The 24,401-nt window shown below is 48.1% G+C and overlaps 1 protein-coding gene across 1 annotated transcript in view; it reads left to right on the forward strand.

Annotated features, from left to right (window-relative positions):
* The window catches only part of LOC125467457 (protein transport protein Sec24A-like), a 66,336-nt gene that overhangs the window by 14,762 nt on the left and 27,173 nt on the right, over positions 1–24,401 (forward strand). The window contains exons 2-10 of the mRNA XM_059640280.1: positions 1,074–1,186; positions 8,289–8,461; positions 10,285–10,387; positions 11,596–11,722; positions 14,780–14,889; positions 16,622–16,734; positions 18,011–18,129; positions 19,589–19,644; positions 20,096–20,296. Coding sequence (XP_059496263.1) covers positions 1,074–1,186; positions 8,289–8,461; positions 10,285–10,387; positions 11,596–11,722; positions 14,780–14,889; positions 16,622–16,734; positions 18,011–18,129; positions 19,589–19,644; positions 20,096–20,296 — 1,115 coding nt within the window. The remainder of the gene's footprint in view (positions 1–1,073; positions 1,187–8,288; positions 8,462–10,284; positions 10,388–11,595; positions 11,723–14,779; positions 14,890–16,621; positions 16,735–18,010; positions 18,130–19,588; positions 19,645–20,095; positions 20,297–24,401) is intronic.

Raw genomic sequence — 24,401 nt, forward strand, 5'->3', positions numbered from 1 at the left:
AGACACCTTCCACTGTATTGTCCAAGATCTTCAATCCAAACAGCTCAACACAGTTAAGAGATAACAAGGTGTAGAGCTGGATGACCCTTTTTCAGTCTAGGCCCGAAACGTCAGCTTTCCTGCTCCTCTGCTGCTTGGCCTGCTGTGTTCATCCAGCTCTACACCGTGTTATCTCAGATTCTCCAGCATCTGCAGTTCCTACCAACACAGTTGCTGTTTGTGGAATATTGCAGTGCAAACAATTGTTTGTCCTTATCTACAAAGTGACAGTGATTCCTGCTAAAGTAAATGCCTGTTTCTGGCTCAGTTGGGTGCCCTGTTGTCTCTAGGCAAGCGCATTATGAAGATCACTCTTGAAATTTGATTTGATGTCTACTCGGTTTGCTCCTATTTGTATATTCAACTGTTCCCAGTTTATCTGCTCTCTACTCCATTCCAATTTGGCCCTGCTCTCTCCCAGTCAGGGCATTCTTCACTCTGCCCCTGCTCTCTCCCAGTCAGGGCATTCTTCACTCTGCCCCTGCTCTCTTCCCAGTCAGGGCATTCTTCACTCTGCCCCTGCTCTCTCCCAGTCAGGGCATTCTTCACTCTGCCCCTGCTCTCTCCCAGTCAGGGCATTCTTCACTCTGCCCCTGCTCTCTCCCAGTCAGGGCATTCTTCACTCTGCCCCTGCTCTCTCCCAATCAGGGCATTCTTCACTCTGCCCCTGCTCTCTTCCAGTCAGGGCATTCTTCACTCTGCCCCTGCTCTCTCCCAGTCAGGGCATTCTTCACTCTGCCCCTGCTCTCTCCCAGTCAGGGCATTCTTCACTCTGCCCCTGCTCTCTCCCAGTCAGGGCATTCTTCACTCTGCCCCTGCTCGCTCCCAGTCAGGGCAGTTGTCTGTGGCTTTTTCTGCGAATCTGCCTGCACATTCCCTGATGTTTTGGAATTTGCTTAACTTTCTGGCCTTTGTGTTTGATGTTTATAAAATGTGTGCTAGAATCTGAGCTGATGAAGCTGGATATTAGCCGGTGTTACAATTCTGTGGTTCCACAGGACAACAGCTGAATGTGTCAACCTTGTCCCTTCCAGTTCATTGTTCAGACTCTAATGGGGCCATGGGATCTCGGTCACAGAGCTGCAAAGGACAAACTCTGCAGAACAGGTCATCCTGGAGGGATTTTCAGAGCAGCTCAGCAGTACAGGTTGGTACATGAAATTGTAGAGTGGTTACAGCATTTGGATGGCTCCATTGAAACATTGAAGATTGCGGAGGGGGGGGTACTTTACAAGGTCAACATTGAGAAGATGTTTCAATGAAGGGGACCTTTTCAGATGTTGTCTTCGAGGTGGAAGGGGAAAACATCTCAGCCCAGAAACCCCTCCTCATCTCAAGCAGCAATTGAATGGTGGCAATGTTTTGTGGTTCCTTCCTGGAAAGCTATGTTGACAAGGTATCAGCTTCCAGTTTGGGAGGGTAATACTTCCGGGGGGGGGGAGGGTACAGTGATGGGTAATAGTCTCCAGGAGGGGGTGGGGACAATGATGACTGATGGTCCCTGGGGCGGGGGGAGACAGTGATGGGTGACGGTCCCTGGGGCGGGGGAGACAGTGACGGGTGACGGTCCCCGGGGCGGGGGGAGACAGTGACGGGTGACGGTCCCCGGGGCGGGGGGAGACGGTGACGGGTGACGGTCCCCGGGGCGACGGTGACGGGGGGGGAGATGGTGGCGGGTGACGGCCCCCGCGGGGCGACGGTGACGGGTGATACTCCCCGGGGGGGTGGGGAGGTGAACCATGACGGGTGATACTCCCCGGGGGGGGTGGGGGGACAGTGATGAGTGATACTTCACGGGGAGGGGAGACAGTGATGGGTGATACTCCCCACGGGGGGACAGTGATCGGTAATACTCCCCGGGGGGGGTGGGGGACAGTGGTGGGTGATACTCCCCTGGGTGGGGGGGGTGAACTGTGATGGGTGATACTCCCCAGGGGGGTGGGGGACAGTGATGAGTGATACTCCACGGGGTGTGGGGACAGTGATGGGTGACACTCCCCAGGGGGGATACAGTGATGGGTGATACTCCCCGGGGGGGGGGTACAGTGATGGGTGATACTCCCCGGGGGGGGGGGGGGGGTACAGTGATGGGTGATACGCCCCGGGGGAGGGGGGTTGGGGGACAGTGATGGGTGATACTCCCTGTGGGGGGGTGGGAGACAGTGATGGGTGATTCTCCCCAGGTGGGAGACAGTGATGGGTAATACTCCCCGGCGGGGGGTTACAGTGATGGGTAATACTCCCCGGGGCAGGGGGGGGAGACAGTGATGGGTGATACTCCCCGGGGCGGGGGGGGGATGTGATACTCCCTGGGGGGGTACACTGATGGGTCATACACCCCCAGGCGGGGTGTTGGACAGTGATGAGTGATATTCCCCGGGGGCAGGGGGGAAGGACAGTGATGGGTGATACTCCCCGGGGGCGGGGAGTGGGACAGTGATGGGTGATACTCCCCGGGGCTGGGGGTTCAGTGATGGGTGATACTCCCCGGGGAAGAGGGGGGTGGGGTACAGTGATGGGTGATACTCCCCGGGGAAGAGGGGTGTGGGGTACAGTGATGGGTGATACTCCCCGGGGGTGGGGGGGTGTGGGGTACAGTGATGGGTGATACTCCCCGGGGGCGGGGGGGTGTGGGGTACAGTGGTGGGTGATACTCCCCTGGGGCAGGTGGGTGGGGTACAGTGATGGTTGATACTCCCTGGTGGGGGGTGGCGACAGTGATGAATGATACTCCCTGGTGGGTGGGTACAATAATGGGTAATACTCCCCCGGGGGGACAGTGATGGGTGATACTCCCTGGTGGGGTGTGGGGACAGTGATGAATGATACTCCCTGGTGGGGTGTACAATAATGGGTAATACTCCCCGGGAAGGGGGGTACAGTGATGGGTGATACTCCCTGGTGGGGTTGGGGACAGTGATGGGTGATACTCCCCGGGGACGGGGTACAGTGATGGGTGATACTCCCCGGTGGGGGCGGGGGGGGGGGGGAGGTGCGGGACAGTGATGGGTGATAGTCCCCGGGGGCGGTGGGGGGGTGTGGGGTACAGTGATGGGTAATACTCCCCGGGGACGGGGCGGGTACAGTGATGTGTAATATTCCCCTGGGGTGGTAGAAATGAAAGCCTGTCGGGAACTAGATAATGGAGATAATGGGAACTGCAGATGCTGGAGATTCCAAGACAATAAAATGTGAGGCTGGATGAACACAGCAGGCCAAGCAGCATCTCAGGAGCACAAAAGCTGACGTTTCGGGCCTGGACCCTTCATCAGAGAGGGGGATGGGGGGAGGGTACTGGAATAAATAGGGAGAGAGGGGGAGGCGGACCGAAGATGGAGAGTAAAGAAGATAGGTGGAGAGGGTGTAGGTGGGGAGGTAGGGAGGGGATAGGTCAGTCCAGGGAAGACGGACAGGTCAAGGAGGTGGGATGAGGTTAGTAGGTAGCTGGGGGTGCGGCTTGGGGTGGGAGGAAGGGATGGGTGAGAGGAAGAACCGGTTGGGGAGGCAGAGACAGGTTGGACTGGTTTTGGGATGCAGTGGGTGGGGGGGAAGAGCTGGGCTGGTTGTGTGGTGCAGTGGGGGGAGGGGATGAACTGGGCTGGTTTAGGGATGCAGTGGGGGAAGGGGAGATTTTGAAACTGGTGAAGTCCACATTGATACCATATGGCTGCAGGGTTCCCAGGCGGAATATGAGTTGCTGTTCCTGCAACCTTCGGGTGGCATCATTGTGGCAGTGCAGGAGGCCCATGATGGACATGTCATCAAGAGAATGGGAGGGGGAGTGGAAATGGTTTGCGACTGGGAGGTGCAGTTGTTTGTTGCGAACTGAGCGGAGGTGTTCTGCAAAGCGGTCCCCAAGCCTCCGCTTGGTTTCCCCAATGTAGAGAAAGCCGCACCGGGTACAGTGGATGCAGTATATCACATTGGCAGATGTGCAGGTGAACCTCTGCTTAATGTGGAATGTCATCTTGGGGCCTGGGATGGGGGTGAGGGAGGAGGTGTGGGGACAAGTGTAGCATTTCCTGCGGTTGCAGGGGAAGGTGCCGGGTGTGGTGGGGTGGGAGGGCAGTGTGGAGCGAACAAGGGAGTCACGGAGAGAGTGGTCTCTCCGGAAAGCAGACAGGGGTGGGGATGGAAAAATGTCTTGGGTGGTGGGGTCGGATTGTAAATGGCGGAAGTGTCGGAGGATAATGCGTTGTATCCGGAGGTTGGTAGGGTGGTGTGTGAGAACGAGGGGGATCCTCTTGGGGCGGTTGTGGCGGGGGCGGGGTGTGAGGGATGTGTCGCGGGAAATGCGGGAGACGCGGTCAAGGGCGTTCTCAATCACCGTGGGGGGGAAGTTGCGGTCCTTAAAGAACTAAAAGAACAGTTCTTTAAGGACCGCAACTTCCCCCCCACGGTGATTGAGAACGCCCTTGACCGCGTCTCCCGCATTTCCCGCGACACATCCCTCACACCCCGCCCCCGCCACAACCGCCCCAAGAGGATCCCCCTCGTTCTCACACACCACCCTACCAACCTCCGGATACAACGCATTATCCTCCGACACTTCCGCCATTTACAATCCGACCCCACCACCCAAGACATTTTTCCATCCCCACCCCTGTCTGCTTTCCGGAGAGACCACTCTCTCCGTGACTCCCTTGTTCGCTCCACACTGCCCTCCCACCCCACCACACCCGGCACCTTCCCCTGCAACCGCAGGAAATGCTACACTTGTCCCCACACCTCCTCCCTCACCCCCATCCCAGGCCCCAAGATGACATTCCACATTAAGCAGAGGTTCACCTGCACATCTGCCAATGTGATATACTGCATCCACTGTACCCGGTGCGGCTTTCTCTACATTGGGGAAACCAAGCGGAGGCTTGGGGACCGCTTTGCAGAACACCTCCGCTCAGTTCGCAACAAACAACTGCACCTCCCAGTCGCAAACCATTTCCACTCCCCCTCCCATTCTCTTGATGACATGTCCATCATGGGCCTCCTGCACTGCCACAATGATGCCACCCGAAGGTTGCAGGAACAGCAACTCATATTCCGCCTGGGAACCCTGCAGCCATATGGTATCAATGTGGACTTCACCAGTTTCAAAATCTCCCCTTCCCCCACTGCATCCCTAAACCAGCCCAGTTCATCCCCTCCCCCCACTGCACCACACAACCAGCCCAGCTCTTCCCCCCCACCCACTGCATCCCAAAACCAGTCCGACCTGTCTCTGCCTCCCCAACCGGTTCTTCCTCTCACCCATCCCTTCCTCCCACCCCAAGCCGCACCCCCAGCTACCTACTAACCTCATCCCACCTCCTTGACCTGTCCGTCTTCCCTGGACTGACCTATCCCCTCCCTACCTCCCCACCTACACCCTCTCCACCTATCTTCTTTACTCTCCATCTTCGGTCCGCCTCCCCCTCTCTCCCTATTTATTCCAGTTCCCTCCCCCCATCCCCCTCTCTGATGAAGGGTCCAGGCCCGAAACGTCAGCTTTTGTGCTCCTGAGATGCTGCTTGGCCTGCTGTGTTCATCCAGCCTCACATTTTATTGACTAGATAATGGAGTCAGTGTGACTAAAGGGTATAGTAGTCAGGGAGCAGATGATGAACACAAAGGGACAGTTGGTCTGAGGTGCATTTGTTTTAATGCGAGAAGTGTAGTAGACAAGGCAGATGAGCTTAGGGCTTGGATCGGTACCTGGAGGTATGATGTTATTGCTATTACTGAGACTTGGTTGAGGGAAGGGCCTGACTGGCAACTGGTTGTCCCAGGATATCGATGCTTCAGGCGGGATAGAGAGGGAGGGAAAAGGGGTGGAGGAGTTGCAGTAATGGTCAAAGACGATATCACAGCCGCACTGAAGGAGGGCCCCATGGAGGACTCAAGCAGTGAGGTAATATGGGTAGAACTCAGAAATAGGAAGGATGCAGTAACAATGCTGGGGCTGTACTACAGGCCTCCCAACAGCGAGCGTGAGATAGAGGTACAAATATGTGAACAGATAATGGAAAGGTGTAGGAGAAACAGGGTGGTGGTGATGGGACATTTTAATTTTCCCAACATTGACTGGGATTCACTCAATGTTAGGGGTCAAGATGGAGCAGAATTTGTAAGGAGCGTACAGGAGGGTTTTCTAGAGCAGTATGTAATTAGTCTATCTCAGGAAGTGGCCATACTGGATCTGGTGTTGGGGAATGACAGCTTGGTGGTTCAAGTTTCAGTAGGGGATTACTTTGGGAATAGTTTTGGAATTACTTTGGGAAGGGGACTGTCGGAGAATGCAGCAGAAGATAGATAGATTGGAGAGTTGGGTGGAGAAATGGCAGATGGAGATCAATCCAGGCAAATGCGAGGTGATGCATTTTGAAAGATCAAATTCAAGGGCGAACTATACAGTAAATGGAAAAGTCCTAGGGAAAATTGATGAACAGAGAGATCCGGGTGTTCAGGTCCATTGTTCCCTGAAGGTGGCAACGCAGGTCAATAGGGTGGTCAAGAAGGCATATGGCATGCTTTCCTTCATCGGACAGGGTATTGAGTACAAGAGTTGGCAGGTCATGTTACAGTTGTATAGGACTACATCTGGAATACTGCGTACAGTTCTGGTCGCCACATTACCAAAAGGATGTAGATGCTTTGGAGAGTGTGCAGAGGAGGTTCACCAGGATGTTGCCTGGTATGGAGGGCACTAGCCATGAAGAGAGGTTGAGTAGATTAGGATTATTTACATTAGAAAGATGGAGATTGAGAGGGGACCTGATTGAGGTCTGCAAAATCATGAAAGGTATAGACAGGGTGGATAGCAAGAAGCTTTTTCCCAGAGTGGGGGACTTGATTACTCAGGGTCACGATTTCAAGGTGAGAGCAGGAAAGTTTATGGGAGATATGCGTGGAAAGTTCTTTACACAGAGGGTGGTGGAACACGTTGCCAGCGGAGGTGGTAGAGGCTGGTATGATAGCGTCATTCTAGATGTATCTAGACAGATACATGAATGGGCAGGGAGCAAAGGGATACAGGTCCTTGGTAAATAGGTGACAGGTTTAGATGGAGGATCTCGATCGGTGCAGGTGTGGAGGGCTGAAGGGCCTGTTCCTGTGCTGTAATTTTCTTTGTTCTTTGAGTGGGGGATAACTCATGCTGGGTAAGGGGATACTCATTTAAAACTGAGGTGTGGAGGGTGGCGGATGTCTGGAATTCTCTAACTCAGAAGGATGTGGAGGCTGGATCACTGAAAGTATTAAAGGGGAGTTGAGGGCTTTGCTGAGCTAGCGCAAAAGAGGGAGTTGAGGCCTAGGGCAGATTAACCATTATCTTATGAACAGGTGGGGCAAGTTTGATGTACTGAGTGGCCTACCCATGCTCCTGTTTATATTCTGTTCTTCTAGATAGATATCTCTTTTGATAAGTACATGTATTCCACATTGTGGGCCTGACTACCTTTCACTGCTTCAACTTTTGGCTGAGCAGGAAACGTAGGAGCAGGAGTAGGCAATCTGAGTGATTGAATATGCTTGTGGCTGATCACCCAACTGACTGCCCTCAGCTCCTACTTTCGCCCCATATCTTTTGAACCATTTCTTGAAATCATTCAATGTTTTGGCCTCAACTGTATTCTATGGCAGAGAATTTCACAGGCCTCCCCACTCTCTGTGTGGAGATACATCTCCACATCTCAGTCCTAAATGGCCTACTCTGTATCCTTAGACTGCGACCCCCTGATTCTGGGCTCCCTGGTCATCTCGAACATCTTTCTTGTGTATACCCTGTTGATTCCAGGAGTCCAACCTGGTACAAGGAGGGGGAACATCACCATTACCAGAGATAATGGGAACTGCAGATGCTGGAGAATCCAAGATAATAAAATGTGAGGCTGGATGAACACAGCAGGCCAAGCAGCATCTCAGGAGCACAAAAGCTGACGTTTCGGGCCTAGACCCTTCATCAGAAAAGGGGGATGGGGAGAGGGTTCCGACATAACTTGGGAGAGAGATGGAGGCAATCTCTGATGAAGGGTCTAGGCCTGAAACGTCAGCTTTTGTGCTCCTGAGATGCTGCTTGGCCTGCTGTGTTCATCCAGCCTCACATTTTATTATCTTGGAATCACCATTACCAGCTTTACTGGTAACGTCCTGTGGGGTACACAGGGATTTTTTTTTTCACTGAACTGACCAAAAGAAACCTGAGGCCATTTTTCTCTCTCTTTTTCCGAGTGGCTGATCTGGTTGGTGATTTTGCGTTGTGCTTGTCCTCATAGGATACGTTCTGCATGGAGCAGCTACGAGAGTCAGCGTCTGACCTGAACCCCCAGCTGGGTCATGTTCGGCCAGTCGACCTCCTCCAGCAGAGGGATGTGCCACGGGCAGAGCCGGCCATGGCACCTGAGCCAAACCTCAGCACCCACCTACGGAAATTGAACAGCTGCTCAGAGTAAGGACTGTGGGCTTGACGTACAGTTAACACCGACAGAAAGACATGTCAGCATCGATGCTGTGCTGCTCACAAGCTCAGAAATATATTGACCGGGGTCAAGAAGGTTCCTTTTCTGGTGCAATCAGAGATGGGCGATCACTGCTGGCCCAGCCAATGACGTCCACATCACTTGAGCGACTGAAAAAACTCATCCCTGCAACCGCGGCAAGTGCTACACCTGCCCTCATCCCTCCTCCCTCACCCCCATCCCAGGCCCCAAGGAGACTTTCCACATTTAGCAGATGTTCACCTGCACATCTGCCCTTGTGGTATACTGCATCCGCTGTACCCGTTCTGGCCTCCTCTACATTGGGGAAACCAAGTGGAAGCTTGGGGATCGCTTTGCAGAGCACCTACGCTCGGTTTGCAATAAACAACTGCACCTCCCAGTCGCAAACCATTTTAACTCCCCCTCCCATTCCTCAGACAACATGTCCATCATGGGCCTCCTGCAGTGCCACAATGATGCCACCCAGAGGTTGCAGGAACAGCAACTCATATTCCGCTTGGGAACCCTGCAGCCCAATGGTATCAATGTGGATTTGACAAGCTTCAAAATCTCCCCTCCCACTACTGCATCTTAAAACCAGCCCAGCTCTTCCCGCTTCCCTAACCTGCTCTTCCTCTCACCTATCCCCTCCTCCCATCTCAAGCTGCACCCCCATTTCCTACCTACTAACCTCATCCCGCCCCCTTGACCTGTCCGTCCTCCCTGGACTGACCTATCCCCTCCCTACCTCCCCACCTACACTCACCTCTACTGGCTCCATCCCTGCCTCTTTAACTTGTCTGTCTCCTCTCCACCTATCTTCTCGTCTCTCCATCTTCGATTGCCTCCATCTCTCTCCCAAGTTATGTCGGAACCCTCTCCCCATCCCCCTTTTCTGATGAAGGGTCTAGGCCCGAAACATCAGCTTTTGTGCTCCTGAGATGCTGCTTGGCCTGCTGTGTTCATCCAGCCCCACACTTTGTTATCTCGGATTCCCAAGCATCTGCAGCTCTCGTTATCTCTGATTCCTGGGATGTAGGTGTTGTCTTAAGAGGAAAGTTTGAACAAATTGGCTCTGCACTTATCAGTTGTGTTAAAAGTCAAAAAGACTTTTTGTTCTGTTTCAACAGCATTGATCACGTCACATTTCTACCTCTGTTCTGACAAAGAGTCACTGGGCACCAAACTTTAACTGTGTCTGAAAATCAGAAATTACTGGAAATACTCAACAGGAAAACAGCATCTGTAGGGAGAAAGCAAAGTTAACTCGGCTTCTGTCTCCACAGACGTCGCCAGAACCACTGAATTTCTCCAGCACTTTTTATTTTAGTTTCAGATTATATTTTATATTTCTACCTCACCTCTGTTCCAACATGTCATGCTAGACTCAGTGTTAATTCAGTTTCTCTTTCCACAGACCCTACCAGATCTGCTGAGTTTCTCTAGAACTTCCTGCAACCACAGAGGGTGCTGGAGAAACCCAGTAGGTCTGGCAGCATTTGCAGAGAGAGAAACAGAGTTAATGTTTCAAAGTCTAGGGTAACACTTGTGCACAGATTCTGCCAGACTTGCTGAGTTTCTCCAGCATTCTCCTATTTGTTTTAGATTTCCAGCTTCCGTGGTATTTTGCTTTTACCTTCTGTTTGTTTCAAATTCACAGCCAGTTTGTCTGAGATTCAAACAGACACAGGCACACCCCATGGGCGTGGGGATGAGGGGTATGTAGCAAGTTACTGTCTGTCTACAGAATTCATGGTGTAACACTGCTGCAATTAACTGTTTGCTGCCCTAGTGTGTTTCAGTGTACACTGGTGAATATTCCACAGACTCTGGCACTGCTGAAACAGGTGAAACTTCCTCTGGGTCTTATCTTCCAACCGTTCAAAGATTCCAGGGTGAGTCAAATGGAATGAACATTCCCTCAGGTTGTGAGAATTCTCAACCATTTGTTGCACTTTAATTTCTGGATCAGTTTTCAAGACTGAGAGCCTTTGATTCTCCTCTTCTTTTGTGTGCGATGAGGATCAAAGGATATGGAAAAGAAACAGAGCAGGCTGAAGTGTAAATCAGCCAAGTGACAGAGGAGGCTTCAGGGGCTGTTTAGTCAATTCCCGTTCCTGTGTTGCTCAATTCTTGATATATGGGATCATAAGCATTGCACTTTATCAAAAGCAAAATGGTCCTTCTTATGCGTAGGTGACCAGAATTGCCTGCTGTCCTGATCACAGCCTTGTACAGCTGTGACTTCCTGAGATTTCCACACAACCTCTATCTGCTTTTATTGCCCTAGTCTGTAGGTATTTCCTTCTGTTAGAGGAAGACTGACTTTAGATTGAGGGACATCCACTCTACATTAATCATGGTTCTGCAGGAATCTCTCCCTGTCATGGTACCTGCCATGGACATGTTGGAAGGAATAGTAGGTTGGTTCTCAACCTGTTTGGTTGTGGGATGACAGCCCTTTCTGTGGTTAACAGATCCTGGAGGATGATTTCAAAATGGAACACCTGGCTCAGAGGCAGGGATATGACCATACTGACCTTATGCTCCACCATAAATCATACATTATAATACCATCAATACATAATTCCTGATGGAATGTGCTGCATTTTGATAAATTCACCTGCCTTAAGACTGTGAGGCTGCAGCAGGGTTGCCAAGCCTAGGGTTGGACCAGGAAGAATCATATGACTTTCAACCTGCACATGCTGCACGCTCCACACACCCACGATTGGTCACTTAACTCCTGCATCGTCATGGTGTCCCACCTTCCCATAGCCAATCTGAACGCAGGCAGACTCCACTGCTTGATTGAATAGCATCTGCCCTTCAGCAAAGCTGCCTTTTTATTTTGCTCCCCATTTGTCCAATCTATTTATTTATAACCATCAAAACCGTCCTAAGGATTATTTTCTCCAAACTTTTGTTTTAAAATGTCCCCATAGATTTTTGCTTCTGGCTGTATTGTTGGAGGCTAGCCTTTCAATCCTGGAGAGTTGATGGTACTCAGCTGAATTAGGAGCAGTGATAAAGCCATGTTGTCCCTCATGATTGCAGTATTGACACAAGATGGGTAACTTGACTGTTCTTGCTTCATCCCCAGGAACCACCATTGCTGATCACTGATGTCCCCCCTCGCTGCTCAACATGTCAGACCTACATCAATCCCTTCATCGCCTTCATTGACCAGCAACACTGGAAATGCAACGTTTGTTTCTCTCTTAATGATGGTAGAGCACATGTTGGCAATTGACTTGCATAGAAAATAAAGGCATGAGTAGGCCCTTTGAGTCCCACCACCCAATATGGCTGACCATCCTACTCTGTACTCTGTTCTTGCTTTCTTCTCGTATCCTTTGATCCCCTTAGTCCTAAGAATTATACCTGTATTGCTCTTGAGATTCTTCAATATTTTGGCCTCAGCCACCTACTGTGACAGACAATTCTACAGTTTCCCCACTCTCTGGATGAAGACTCTCCTCCTTAACTCTGTCTTCAATGGCCTACCCATCATATTTAGATAGTGACCCATTATACTTTGACAGTGACCCCCTGGTTCTGGACTCCCCGGTCATTTGGGAGCATCCTTCTTGCATCTACCGTGTCTAATCCAGTTGGAATTTTACAGGTTTCTGTCAGAACACCCTTTATTCTTCTACATTCCACGGAATATAATCCTAACTGATCCTGTTACTCTCTATATAAGGTCAGTCATACAGCATGGAAATCAACCCTTCAGTTCAACCAGTCCACGCCAACCATGTTACCAAACTAAACTAGCCCCACCTGGCTGCATTTGGCTCATATCCCTCCAAACTTTTCCTATTCATGAACTTATCTAAATCCTCTGTAAACGTTGTAACTGAACCCACATCCGCTGGCTGTTCATTCCACACGCAAACCACTGTGTGGAAAAAAAAGTTACCCCTTGTGTCCTTTTTAAATCTTCCCCCTTCACCTGAAACATATGCCCCCCTGTTTTGCATTCCCCACCCTGGGGAAATATCCTCATCATTCACCTTATCTATGCCCCTCATGATTTAATAAACCTTAATGATGTCACCCCTCAACTTCCTACTCTCCAGTGAAAGATGACCCAGCCTTTCCAGTGTATTTTTATATATTTGAACCCTACATTCCTGAACATCAAAAAACAGGCCAAGTTGCTAAATGTTGCACTTAGTTTGGTTTCAGAGCAGTGGCCAAACCAAAGTTTATGTACGTATTCAAAATCCAGTGGAGAATATTGGATGTCTGGGAAATGTGTAGTTGGGGCAAAGAATTCCAATGTCATCATAAGGCACTAGAAGAAAACCAGGATGGTTTGAACGTAGAATTCAACTGCAACATCTTTGTTAATTGTTACTTTGCTACATGGTGGGAGGTGATGGCCTGTTGGTACCATCACTGCACTGTTAAGCCACCCTGGGGTCCCTGGTATGAATCCTGCCATGGCAGACGCTGGAATTTGAATTCAGTAAAAAAGGAAACCTGCAATTAAGAGGCTGATGATAACCACTGTCAAGAAAAACCCATCTGTTTCGTTAATGTCCTTTAGAGAAGGAAACTTGCCATCTTTACCTGGTCCGGCCTACATGTGACCAGACTCTCAGCAATGGGCAATATATGTTGACCTGGCCAGCGATGACCTCATCCTGTGAATGAATCTTTTAAAAATGCAGAGCCCAACAGAATTAATTATCTCATTGCCATGGTAAGGGAGGGATGTACAGATTCAAATTGACAGGAATAAAAACACTTCTGTACAATGCACAATTGGCAACTGATCTCGTCAGAAACATTTGTCAACTGATGGGAATTTTTTCTGGCTTAAATTTATCTAGATGGCAGGCTTGGCTTAGTGAGTAGAACTTCCTAGATTTTTCCATCAGTGACCAGCAGTCTTGAGGGAAGGCAACCTGTACCCTGGCCCAGTCAAATAGGTCTCTGGGTAGCAATGTTGAGGAAAGTTGGCCAACTGTCTCTCTCTGCCCGTGATATCAGACCAGCTAACCAACTGAAGTGATCATAAAAACTAACCTAGGGTTTGATGTGATTAATGGCTCCCACTTAGCTCCAACAAAAAAATCAAGTAGCTTAACTAACCAAGACACAGTAGCCCATTTCATTGGCAACCTGACCAAAAGTTGTTCAGAAAAAGCCAAGCAGCAGAACACGAGCCAAAGGTTTGGGCCTGTACTCATTGCAATTTAGAATAACAAGAAGTGATTTTATTGAAACGTCTCAGATTAGATCATAGAATTCCTACAGTGTGGAAATAGGCCCTTTGGCCCAACAAGTCTGCACTGACCCTCAGAGCATCCCACCCAGACCCATCCCCCTAATCTACAAATCCCTGAATACTATGGGCAATTTAGCTTGGCCAATCCACCTAGCCTGCACTACTCTTTGGACTACGGATGGGAACCGGAACACCAAGAGGAAACCCAAGCAGACCCAGGGAGAATGTGCAAACTCCACACAGACAGTCACCCAAGGGTGGAATTGAACCTGGGCTCCTGGTGCTGTGAGGCAGCAGTGCTAACCTCTGAGCCACCGTGCAGCCCTAATTCTGAGGAGACTTTCCAAGGAAGTTGCTTCCTGTCTCGCGCAATCTAGACTAGGGGCAGGGTTCCAAAATGCAAGGCTCCTCCATTTAAGATGGAAATGTGGATGAATTTCTTCTCTCAGCGAGTTGTTAGTGTTTGGAATTATCTCTCCTAGAGACCAGGTCACTGAATGAATCTATTCAGAGCTAAATCAAGCATTACTGACTGACGAGGGCATCAAGGATTATGGAAGACAAGGCAGAAAAGTGAAGTTAATGCTACAATTGCGTGGTGGAATGGTCTCAAGGGGATGAATGGTCTACTCCTGTGCCCAATTCATATGCTATTATGCACCTAAAATATGGGAAGTGGGAATCTCGGAAGTATGGGGAATGGCCTTTGAAAGACAAGTAAGATCTGGGGACTTTGATAGAGAATTCCTGGGATTGTGTGTAGGTGGGATGCCTGGAGAGATGCCTAAAGCTCTGGTGCCAACAGCAGGAGCTGGGGATAATGGTAATGGAAGAGGTGGACAAATGGAGGCTGTGTAAATAGAAGTAGTAAAGGGCCCCATATCCTAAAATACAGATTTTAAAATTAGTTCACTGGGTGCGTGGTCGCAGCAGGAGGTCGATAATGATTAGGGTGGAAAGTGAACAGGATTTGGTGAAGGAGAGGATGTGGCAGAGAAATCTGGATCAATTGGAGTTCACTATCCAAATTCATTCTTTCTTCCAGTTCCTGGGAATTTCCTCGTTGATCCCATGACTGGCAGCTACTGTAACCCACACAGTCGTCCTGAACTGCAGCATGCAGCCCTGGAATTCATGGTACCTCTGGAATATCAGGTACAAGATAATTCACTACACAGAGCGCCCATGCCAGCAACACCAGATACATGAAATCGTGGGGTGGTCACAGCACAGGAGGAGGCCACACCGCCTGTTCTAACTGTTCAAGCTCTCTGTAGCTGTTACATAGCTAGCCCCACTCCTCAGCCTTTTACATGTCACCTTTTCTCTTCAGCTGCTCATCAAATTCTCTTTTGAAAGCCACAATGGAATTTATCTTTACCACAGCCTCAGGCAGTGAATCTAGATCCTAACCGCCCGCTGCATCAACCTTTTCCTCACGTTGCGATCAGAGATAATGGGAACTGCAGATGCTGGAGAGTCCAAGATAACGAAGTGTGGAGCTGGATGAACACAGCAGCCCAAGCAGCGTCTCAGGAGCACAAAAGCTGACGTTTCGGGCCTAGACCCTTCATCAGAGAGGGGGATGGGGAGAGGGAACTGGAATAAATAGGGAGAGAGGGGGAGGCGAACCAAAGATGGATGGAGGAGAAGATAGGTGGAGAGGAGAGTATAGGTGGGGAGGTAGGGAGGGGATAGGTCAGTCCAGGGAAGATAGACAGGTCAAGGGGGAGGGATGAGGTTAGTAGGTAGGAAATGGAGGTGCAGCTTGAGGTGCGAGGAGGGGATAGGTGAGAGGAAGAACAGGTTATGGAGGCGGGGACGAGCTGGGCTGGTTTTGGGATGCAGTGGGGAGAGGGGAGATTTTGAAGCTTGTGAAATCCACATTGATACCATTAGGCTGCAGGGTTCCCAAGTGGAATATGAGTTGCTGTTCCTGCAACCTATGGGATCTATCCCCTCCCCACCTCCCCACCCATACTCTCTTCTCCACCTATCTGCTCATCCATCTTCAGTCCGCCTCCCCCTTTATCCCTATTTATTTCAGAATTCTCTCCCCATTCCCCTTTTCTGATGAAGGGTCTAGGCCCAAAACGTCAGCTCCTAAGATGCTGCTTGGCCTGCTGTGTTCATCTAGCCCCACACTTTGTTACTTCCTCATGTTGCCTTTAGTGTGTATACATGATCTGTGTGAGCTTGGTGGAGGCTATGGCAGTGTCACTAGACTCGTAATCCAGAGCCCTAAACTACTTTGAATCCCAGCATGGGAGAGGATGAGATGTGGATTTGATTTAAAAACAGGGTCCCTAATGATGATCAATATTGGTCGTCATAAAAACCCATCTGGTTCATCAATGCCCTTAAGGGGGTGAAAAATCTGCTATTTGTACCCGTTCTGGCCTTCACTCACTTTCCACTGAAATATGCTCAACAATTAACTGCCTTCTGGATGGATAATAACTGCTGGCCTCAGCAGGGGCATCCGTGAAAAGATACATCTGATCCCATACCAGTTACACCCTGTCCCATTGTACGTATCGCCTGTACCAGCCACACCCTGTCCCACTGTACACTTCACGTGTACCAGCCACGCCCTGTCCCACTGTACACATAGCCTGCACCAGCCACGCCCCGTCCCACTGTACGTATCGCCTGCACCAGCCACGCCCTGTCCCACTGTACGTATCGCCTGCACCAGATACATCCTTTCTCCATGCACAGGATGAAGTACACCTTGCCACAGGATTCAGTGTCCCTTGGGTGACCAGGTATCCTGTGTCATCATTATGATGAACACCCATGACAGATAAGTGATGTGTTCTCAGACCTTGATGGGAGATTGACTTCACTGATTGGACTCACACTCTCTCTCTCTCTCCTTGCTCAGGCTAAACGCCCTCGTCCTGTAACATACCTGTTTCTGTTTGATGTTAGCTACAATGCGGTGGAAACTGGTTACCTGGCAATTGTCTGCAAAACGCTGCTAGAGAACCTGGATAGGTGAGGCATTCGGTACCTGCTTTTAAAGGTGTTTTCCAAGTAAAGGATGCAAGTGGGTGTAAATCTGGGTTCATGTCAAAATGTTCTTATGATAAAAGTAAGATCTGTTAAATCAGAATATTTGTTCGGAAGCTGAGGAGGAGAGTGGTATTCTTGGGCAACATACTCCATAGAGCCAACTGGCACTCAAAACCATCGGTCTCAGATTTACCTTCAGTGTGGGATCTTGCTGTGTACAGAATCCTTGCCATACTTACCAGCAGCGGGCATTGCACTTGCAGGGGAAGGGTTTTGGTGAGGACAATGAATACGCCTCTGAGATCTCTATTCTCACACAATCCTCTCAGTCAGATCGCTGGGGCCTCAGCTGTGTGTCTGAGCCAACCGACAGCGCCTCAGACAAAGCACCCTGCCTCGGAGCTGGAGGCTGGCTGGGCTTGTGATTTGTGCTCAGCAACGAGCAATGACAGGCGGAATTTCACCCTCTTTGACTGTTCAGCCTGATCTATGCAACTGTAAACTGTCATGTCCATCATAGAGCCACCACTCCACATTCTGATGGCCTAGTGGTATTATGGCTAGACTCTTAATCCAGAGACTAGGGGACCTGGGTTCAAGCCCCACTGTTGAATAGTGAGTTTGAATTCAATTAGGTAGAGAAACATATAGAATGGCGTGTCTAATGTTCACCATGAAAATGTTAGCAAATGTCATAAAAACCCAATTACTTCACTATTATCCTTTAGGGAAGGAAACTGCCGTCCATGTGACTCCAGACCCACAGCAATGTGGTTGACTCAAGACCTTCTGGGCAATTAGAGATGGGTAACAAATGCTGGTCTAGCCAGTAATGCTGCATGTGTTATGAATGAGTTTTTAAAAATTCAACCTGTACCCATGTAACCTCTCTGGAAAAGCTGGAAAAAAAAGAATAAAAATCCCATTGTGGATAAAATATCTGCAAAATTAGTCATTTGCAATCATTCAATGAAATGAACTCTAACCATATGGCTGAAGTGAGCTCCGTTTGTACCTTGTCCTAGGATAGAGAGAGTTTATGGAAGATGATTAAGTCAATGGTTAATTAAAGGAGTGTTTGATGGATTACCTGGGCCTTTCCTTGTTTTGTGCTTGTCTTGTCACATCAACAGATTGGATCTTGTATCTCTCTCCTGCCCTGCAGCAGTCATACTACACTTAAAAGAGGTTATCACAGGCAAATAGCCACAGAGACCAATCAGATTTCCAATCCTTTAATCTTGTCTCTGTTACCTAGGTTACCAGGTGATTCACGAACCCGGATTGGATTCATAACATTTGACAACAAAGTGAACTTCTACCAGTTGCATAGCGATCTGTCTCGACCACGTATGATGGTTTTGACTGAGATTCATGGTAAGTTGTAGGTGCAGTTGGAGAATCGGGAGGTAGGGGGAGAGTTTGTGTGTGGTGCCATGGAGGTAATGTCATTGGACTGTTGATCCAGTCTCCAAAGCAGGTGGAGAGATGTTAGCCTAATGGTTATTATTGCTTAGACTATTAATCCAACCCTGGGGACCTGGGTTGGAACCCCCCATGGCAGATGGTTAAGTTTGAATTCAGTGTTTAAAAATCTGGAATTGAGTCTAATGATGACTATTACCAATTGTTGGAAAACCCATCTGGTTCATTAATGTCCGTTAGGGAAGGAAATCTGCCGGTCCTTTCTTGGTCTTACACGTGACTCCAAACCTGCAGCAATGTGGTTGGCTTTTAATTGCTTGCTAGGCAATTGGGGTGAGCCATAAATGTTGGTCTAGCCAGCATGCCCACGTCCCATGAATGAAAATTTAAAAAAAAGACACTGCTGAGTCATATGTTTGAATCCCACCACAACAGGTGGTGAAATTTAAATTCATTTCATAAAATCTGCAGCTGACATGGTGACCATTTGAGTCAAATCATTTTCATTCAAAGGGTGGTGGGAATCTGGAACTAACTGCCTGTTAGGGTGGTAGAGGCAGAAACCCTCATTACATTGAACAAGTGTTTAGATGTGCACTTGTGATAATAAAGCGTACAGGGCTATGAGCCAAGTGCTGGAAATGAGATGAAAATAGTTAGGTTGTTTTTGACTGGTGCAGACCTGATGGGTCTTTTCCTGGTGTAGATTTCTGAGTCAATGACAGCTTTTGTCAATTATTGTAAAAGCCCATCTGGTTCACTGATGCCCTTCAGGGAAAGAAACCGCCATCCTAACCTGTACCAGCCTACATGCGACTCTAGACCCACAGCAATGGGATTGAATCTTACCCATCCCCTGAAACAGATAAGAAGCCACACAGTTTAAGGGCAGTTAGTAAGGGCAATTAGGCAGGGCTCGTGTGGCGCAGCGGTAGTGTTCTTACCTCTATGCTAGAAGGCCTGGGTTCAAACCACCCTACTCCAGAGGTGTTTCAAGTTAGTTGCTAGTATGTTCAAGAGCTAGTAACGTTGGACAGCAATCACTGACCTTGCCCACATCCTGTGAAAGAATATAAAGGATGAGTGAGAAGTAGTTTGCATTATTGCATTAAATCTTATTTCTTAATATTGGACCAGCCTGGATAAATAGAACTTAGTCAGTTGTTAGTGTTAAGAGTTGCTCTCTAGGCACTAAATATTACTGAAAACCAAAGCTCCACGAGGCAGTGGTCGTCTGCCTTTGTCCAGTTCCATGTTGTCAAAGGAGCCTTGGCGAGCAACTGAGCATATCTAAATAGCAGAAACGGCTGCAGCACTCAAATCAGGAGAAACTCATTGTGTTTCTAATGCTGAATACAGATTGGAATGATTACGCATTTGTAATGATTGCATGATGTGGGTCTTCTTTCAGATATCTTCACTCCAAACGAAGAAACATTGTTGGTGAATGTTCAACAAAGCCGACAGGTAACGTGAAGCCCCTTTCCAATACAACTGCCACAGTTTAGTAAAGTCAGAACGAGGCCAATTTCTCCCACTCAGTCAAGCAAAGGGCAACCTTATCAGGTCTGAAGGACACAGCTTATAAACCCCAGATGGGCTGTTTGTGTGCAACACTGGGACTGGTCACATACTGTCTGCAGGTAATGAATTGAAACAACATACTTTTGAATAAAGATTGATCATCAGCTGTTTCTTTACCTCTTTTTGTCTCAAATGCCCAAACAAATAAGGGAGAGATAGCGAATACTCTGAGACCCATCAATAAATTCCTAGCAATCTTACCCTTTGATAAATCATGGAAAGCCTTATAGAGTTGCTCAAAAACTGCTATGACTCAGATCCTTCATGGCCATATGTTTGAATGTGACTGTCCCTGTTATAATTTGCCGACTAATTCTCCGCTTCTGTGCCACAGCTTGTTGTTGCGCTGCTTGAGGAATTCCCGGTTGCGTTCAGAGAGACGCAGAAGACATTGTGTGCATTTGGACCTGCACTGCAGGCTGCTCAGAAACTGCTGAAGTTCAGCGGCGGACGCGTGACTGTATTTCTCACCCAGTTACCCAATGAAGGCTGTGGGTCCTTGCAACCCAGGGAGGACCCTGGTGATAGTACCCTGGTACGTCAAGGTTCATCTCAGTGATCTGTCATCTTAGAGAAAGGAACTTTGCTGTTCAAGAAGAGGTGGCGTCAAAATCTATATAGGATAAGTGTGATGGAATATTCCCCACTTTCCTGGATGGGTGCAGCTCCAACAACACTCAAGAAGCTTCACGCCATCCAGGACAAAGCAGCCGCTTGAATGGTGCTACATCCGCAAACATCCACTCCACTGGCAACACCCAGCAGAAGCAGTGTGTACAAGATGCACTGCAGAAATTCAACAGATTTCCTTAGACAGCATCTTCCAAACTAATGTCTGCTTCAATCTAGAAGGACAAGGGCAGCAGATCCATGGGAACAACACTACCTACAAGTTCCCTTCCAAGCCACTCACCATCCTACCTTGGAAATGTATCACTGTTCTTTCACTGGATCAAAATTCTGGAGCTCACTCTCTAAGGGCTATTGGGTTTACCTACGGCACGTGGACTGCAGTAGTTCAAGAAAGTAGCTTGCCACCACCTTCTCAAGGGCAACTAAGACGGGGAATCTGCTGGCCCAGCCAGTAATGACCCCATCCTACAAATGAATAAAATAAAAAAAATCCATACAATGTATATCCCTGGCCTAGGCCAGCTAGTTTCATTGGCTTGTGCACCAAATGAGCCATTTTCCAACCTTCTTTGACCCTATCGGCGTAGTGAGGAATGGATCATGGGTTCAAATGGCACTGGATTTAACATGAATTGATAAAGTCTAGAATTGAAAGTTTGACATGAAATTATCCTTTATTGCTGTAAAAATACATCTGGTTATTAATATCCCACAGAGAAGGAAACCCACCTGGTCTGGCCTACATGTGATTCCAGGACTGCAGCAACTTGGTTGGCTCTTAACTGGCTGAGGAAGCCACTTAATTGAAGGGCAGTTAGGGAAGGGCAATAAATCCCCATCAATGTCAACATTCCATGAATTAATGAAACAAATCATAGAGTCACAGTCATAGAGACATACAACACGGAAACAGACCCTTCGGCCCAACTAGCCCATGCCAATCATAATCCCAAACTAAACTAGTCCCACCTACCTGCTCCTGGTCCATATCCCCCAAACCTTTCCTATTCATGCACCCATCCAAATGTGCTTTGAATGTTGCCATTGTATTCGGATCCACCGCTTCCTCAGGGAGTTCATTCCACACGCAAACCACCCTCTGTGTTAAAAAAAATGCCTCTTAAGTCTTCTTTAAGTTTCTCTCCTCTCACCTTAAAAATGTGCCCCTGGTCTTGAAATCCCCCGTTCTGGGGAAAAGACAGCTACCATTAACTCCATCTGTAGCTCTCATCATTTTCTAAACTTCTATCACGTTGCCTCTTATCCTCCTATTCCTTTCCCTCTCTGGCATTTGCCTAACTTTCCCTTCCGTGAGTCTATACTTTACCTCAACAACTATTTGTGACAGTTAATTCCACATTACTCTGTGGGTAGAGACGTTGTTCCTGAACTTTACTTAGATTATCAATATGTTAAATTTACGATTCCTAGTTTTGGTCTTTGTCACAAGTGAAAGTTTTTTTCTCCACATAAATACTGTCAAACTCTCCTATAATCTTAAACATCTTCATTAAGTCAACCGTCAGCCTTTTCTTCCCTAGAGGACGGAACTCCAGCCTCTCCAATCGATGTTGATACGTATTTTCTGTCAGCGTTAGTTCAATCCTTTCGAAGCCTTTTGCCTCCTCTCTGGGTGCTTCTGTGATGAAATTTTCATTTTTAAGAATTTGAAAAATTTTAGAAACATTGATTTATTTTTAGTTCTGTGGAGATGCCTGGACTGTTTTTTTGAAGGTCAATGAATAGACCCATTGGAACTTTTTCTTTTAAACAAGGGTTCATTTGAAAAACACATGGTGCGATACAAATGATGGTCTTTTTTTTTGTTTGAATTTACTTCAGGGAAAAGACCTGACTTTCTTTACAAGTGGGAAATTGTTGAGGGCCCAGTGTGATACCTAGAGTCTTGCTGCTCTTCTGTGAAAAGCCTTTGAATATTTCCTGAATCATGGCAAAGGCAAAAGTTATCCAGGAGTAATATGTTCAGTGACATCTGTCTGTGTGCGCCAGATTGTCAGATCAATAACCATCCGAACATCTTAATTCTTTCAAGACCTAGGATTTATTGGTCAAAAGATTTTTTTTTAACAAAGTATGTCACTGCAGAGAAATATCCCTTTTTTCTTTGTTTTCCTTCATTTGGTGGATGTATGTATGTTTAGTAGTAATTTGGGATATCTGGAGGTATAAATATTCATGTCTTCAAATTACAAACCGTTGTTAATCATCTTTAAATAAGTTTTGTTTTATAATGAGCCAAACTTTTTGTATTTATTAAGAAGTCTGGACAATATTTTTTGTTAATTTGTGTGATGTGGATGTGGCTGTTGGGCCAGTATCTATTGCCTGTCCCTCGCTGCCCTTGAGAAGGTTGTGTTGAGCTGCAGTCCACCTGCTGTGGGTTGACCAACTATGCCATTGAGGAGGGAATTCCAGGATTTTGACCCAGCAACAGTGAACGAGCAGCAATATATTTCCAAGTCGGAATGGTGAGTGGCTTGGAGGAGAATTTGAATGTGGTGGTGTTCCCATATATCTGCTGCCCTTGTCCTTTTAGATGGAGGTGGTCACGGGTTTGGAAGGTGCTGTCTGAGGATCTTTGAATTTTTGCTGTGCATCTTGTACATAGTACGCACTGCTGCTACTGAGTGTCGGTGGTATATGGAGTGGATGCCTATGGATGAAGTACCAATCAAAGAGGGCTGCTTTGTCATGGATGGTCTCAAGCTTCTTCAGTGTGGCTCTTTTTATTCTGAGTCTGATGGAAAGAAAGCATATTGACCATATTGTGAACCATATAGAACAATTAAATTAATGTTGTGACCCATGGTGTAGTGAGAATAGAGAAGGACAGTGCACACATCCCATCTTCATCCAAATGCTTCTATATCTTTCTTGTGATACAGAGGTCAGAGTTGTCCACTGTGTGGTCTAATCAATGTAACAACCCTCCAGCGCTTGTTTTGCCCTATAAACCGGTTCAGTGCTTTTATTGTCAGTTTTGAAACGTTAATGTTGTTTTCTTTCCTACAGTGAACCTTCCAACCCTTGTTATTCTTAACCTGGAGATGCCTCCTCTTGCAAATTTTCAAAATCTGAATGTTCAGTTGAGGTTGGCTGGCCGAGCTGGTTTGTTGTTCTGCAGACGTTTCATTACCGTGCTCGGTAACATCCTCAGTGTGGCCACTGATGAAGTTTCGGTGTGTTTTCCTGCCGGGTTTTTAAACTCTGGGGTCCGTTGCGATGGATTGCCTCACTTCCAGGTTACCTCTGCAGTGGAATGTATATGGGGTCGAGTTCAATGTGTTTATCAATAGCCTGATTCATGGAGTGCCATGCTTCCAGGAGTTCTCATGCCTGTCCCTGCCTAGCCTGTCCCAGGATCTTGGTGTTGTCCCAGTTGAAGTGGTGGTTCTCCTTGTCCATGTGGATTGAGATGAGTGAGTATTGGCCGTGTCTTTTTGTAGCCAGTTGGGGTTCATGTCGTCTTGTTGTTAGTTTCCTTCCTGTTTGTCCGATGTAGTGTTTTTTGTAAACAGGAAGGAAACTAACAACAAGAGGACATGAACCCCAACTGGCTACAAAAAGACACGGCCAATACTCACTCATCTCAATCCACATGGACAAGGAGAACCACGACTTTGACTGGGACAACACCAAGATCCTGGGACAGGCTAGGCAGGGACAGGCATGAGAACTCCTGGAAGCATGGCACTCCATGAATCAGGCTATTAATAAACACATTGAACTCAACCTCGTATACATTCCACTGCGGAGGAAACCCGGAAGTGAGGCAATCCATCACAGCGGACCCCAGAGTTTAAAAACCAGGCGGGAAAACACACTGATGCTTCATCAGAACAACAAACCAGCTTGGCAAGCCAACACCCACAACTCGAGCTACAAACTTAGAATGTTCAGTATTTATTGAAAAACACAGTTGGTCCAGAAGAGATGTTGGTGGGGCTCGGATCACAAAGTGGTGGCCTTGATTGTCTTCATTTCTC

This window comes from Stegostoma tigrinum, chromosome 37, assembly GCF_030684315.1.
Source record: "Stegostoma tigrinum isolate sSteTig4 chromosome 37, sSteTig4.hap1, whole genome shotgun sequence".
Classification (NCBI taxonomy): domain Eukaryota; kingdom Metazoa; phylum Chordata; class Chondrichthyes; order Orectolobiformes; family Stegostomatidae; genus Stegostoma; species Stegostoma tigrinum.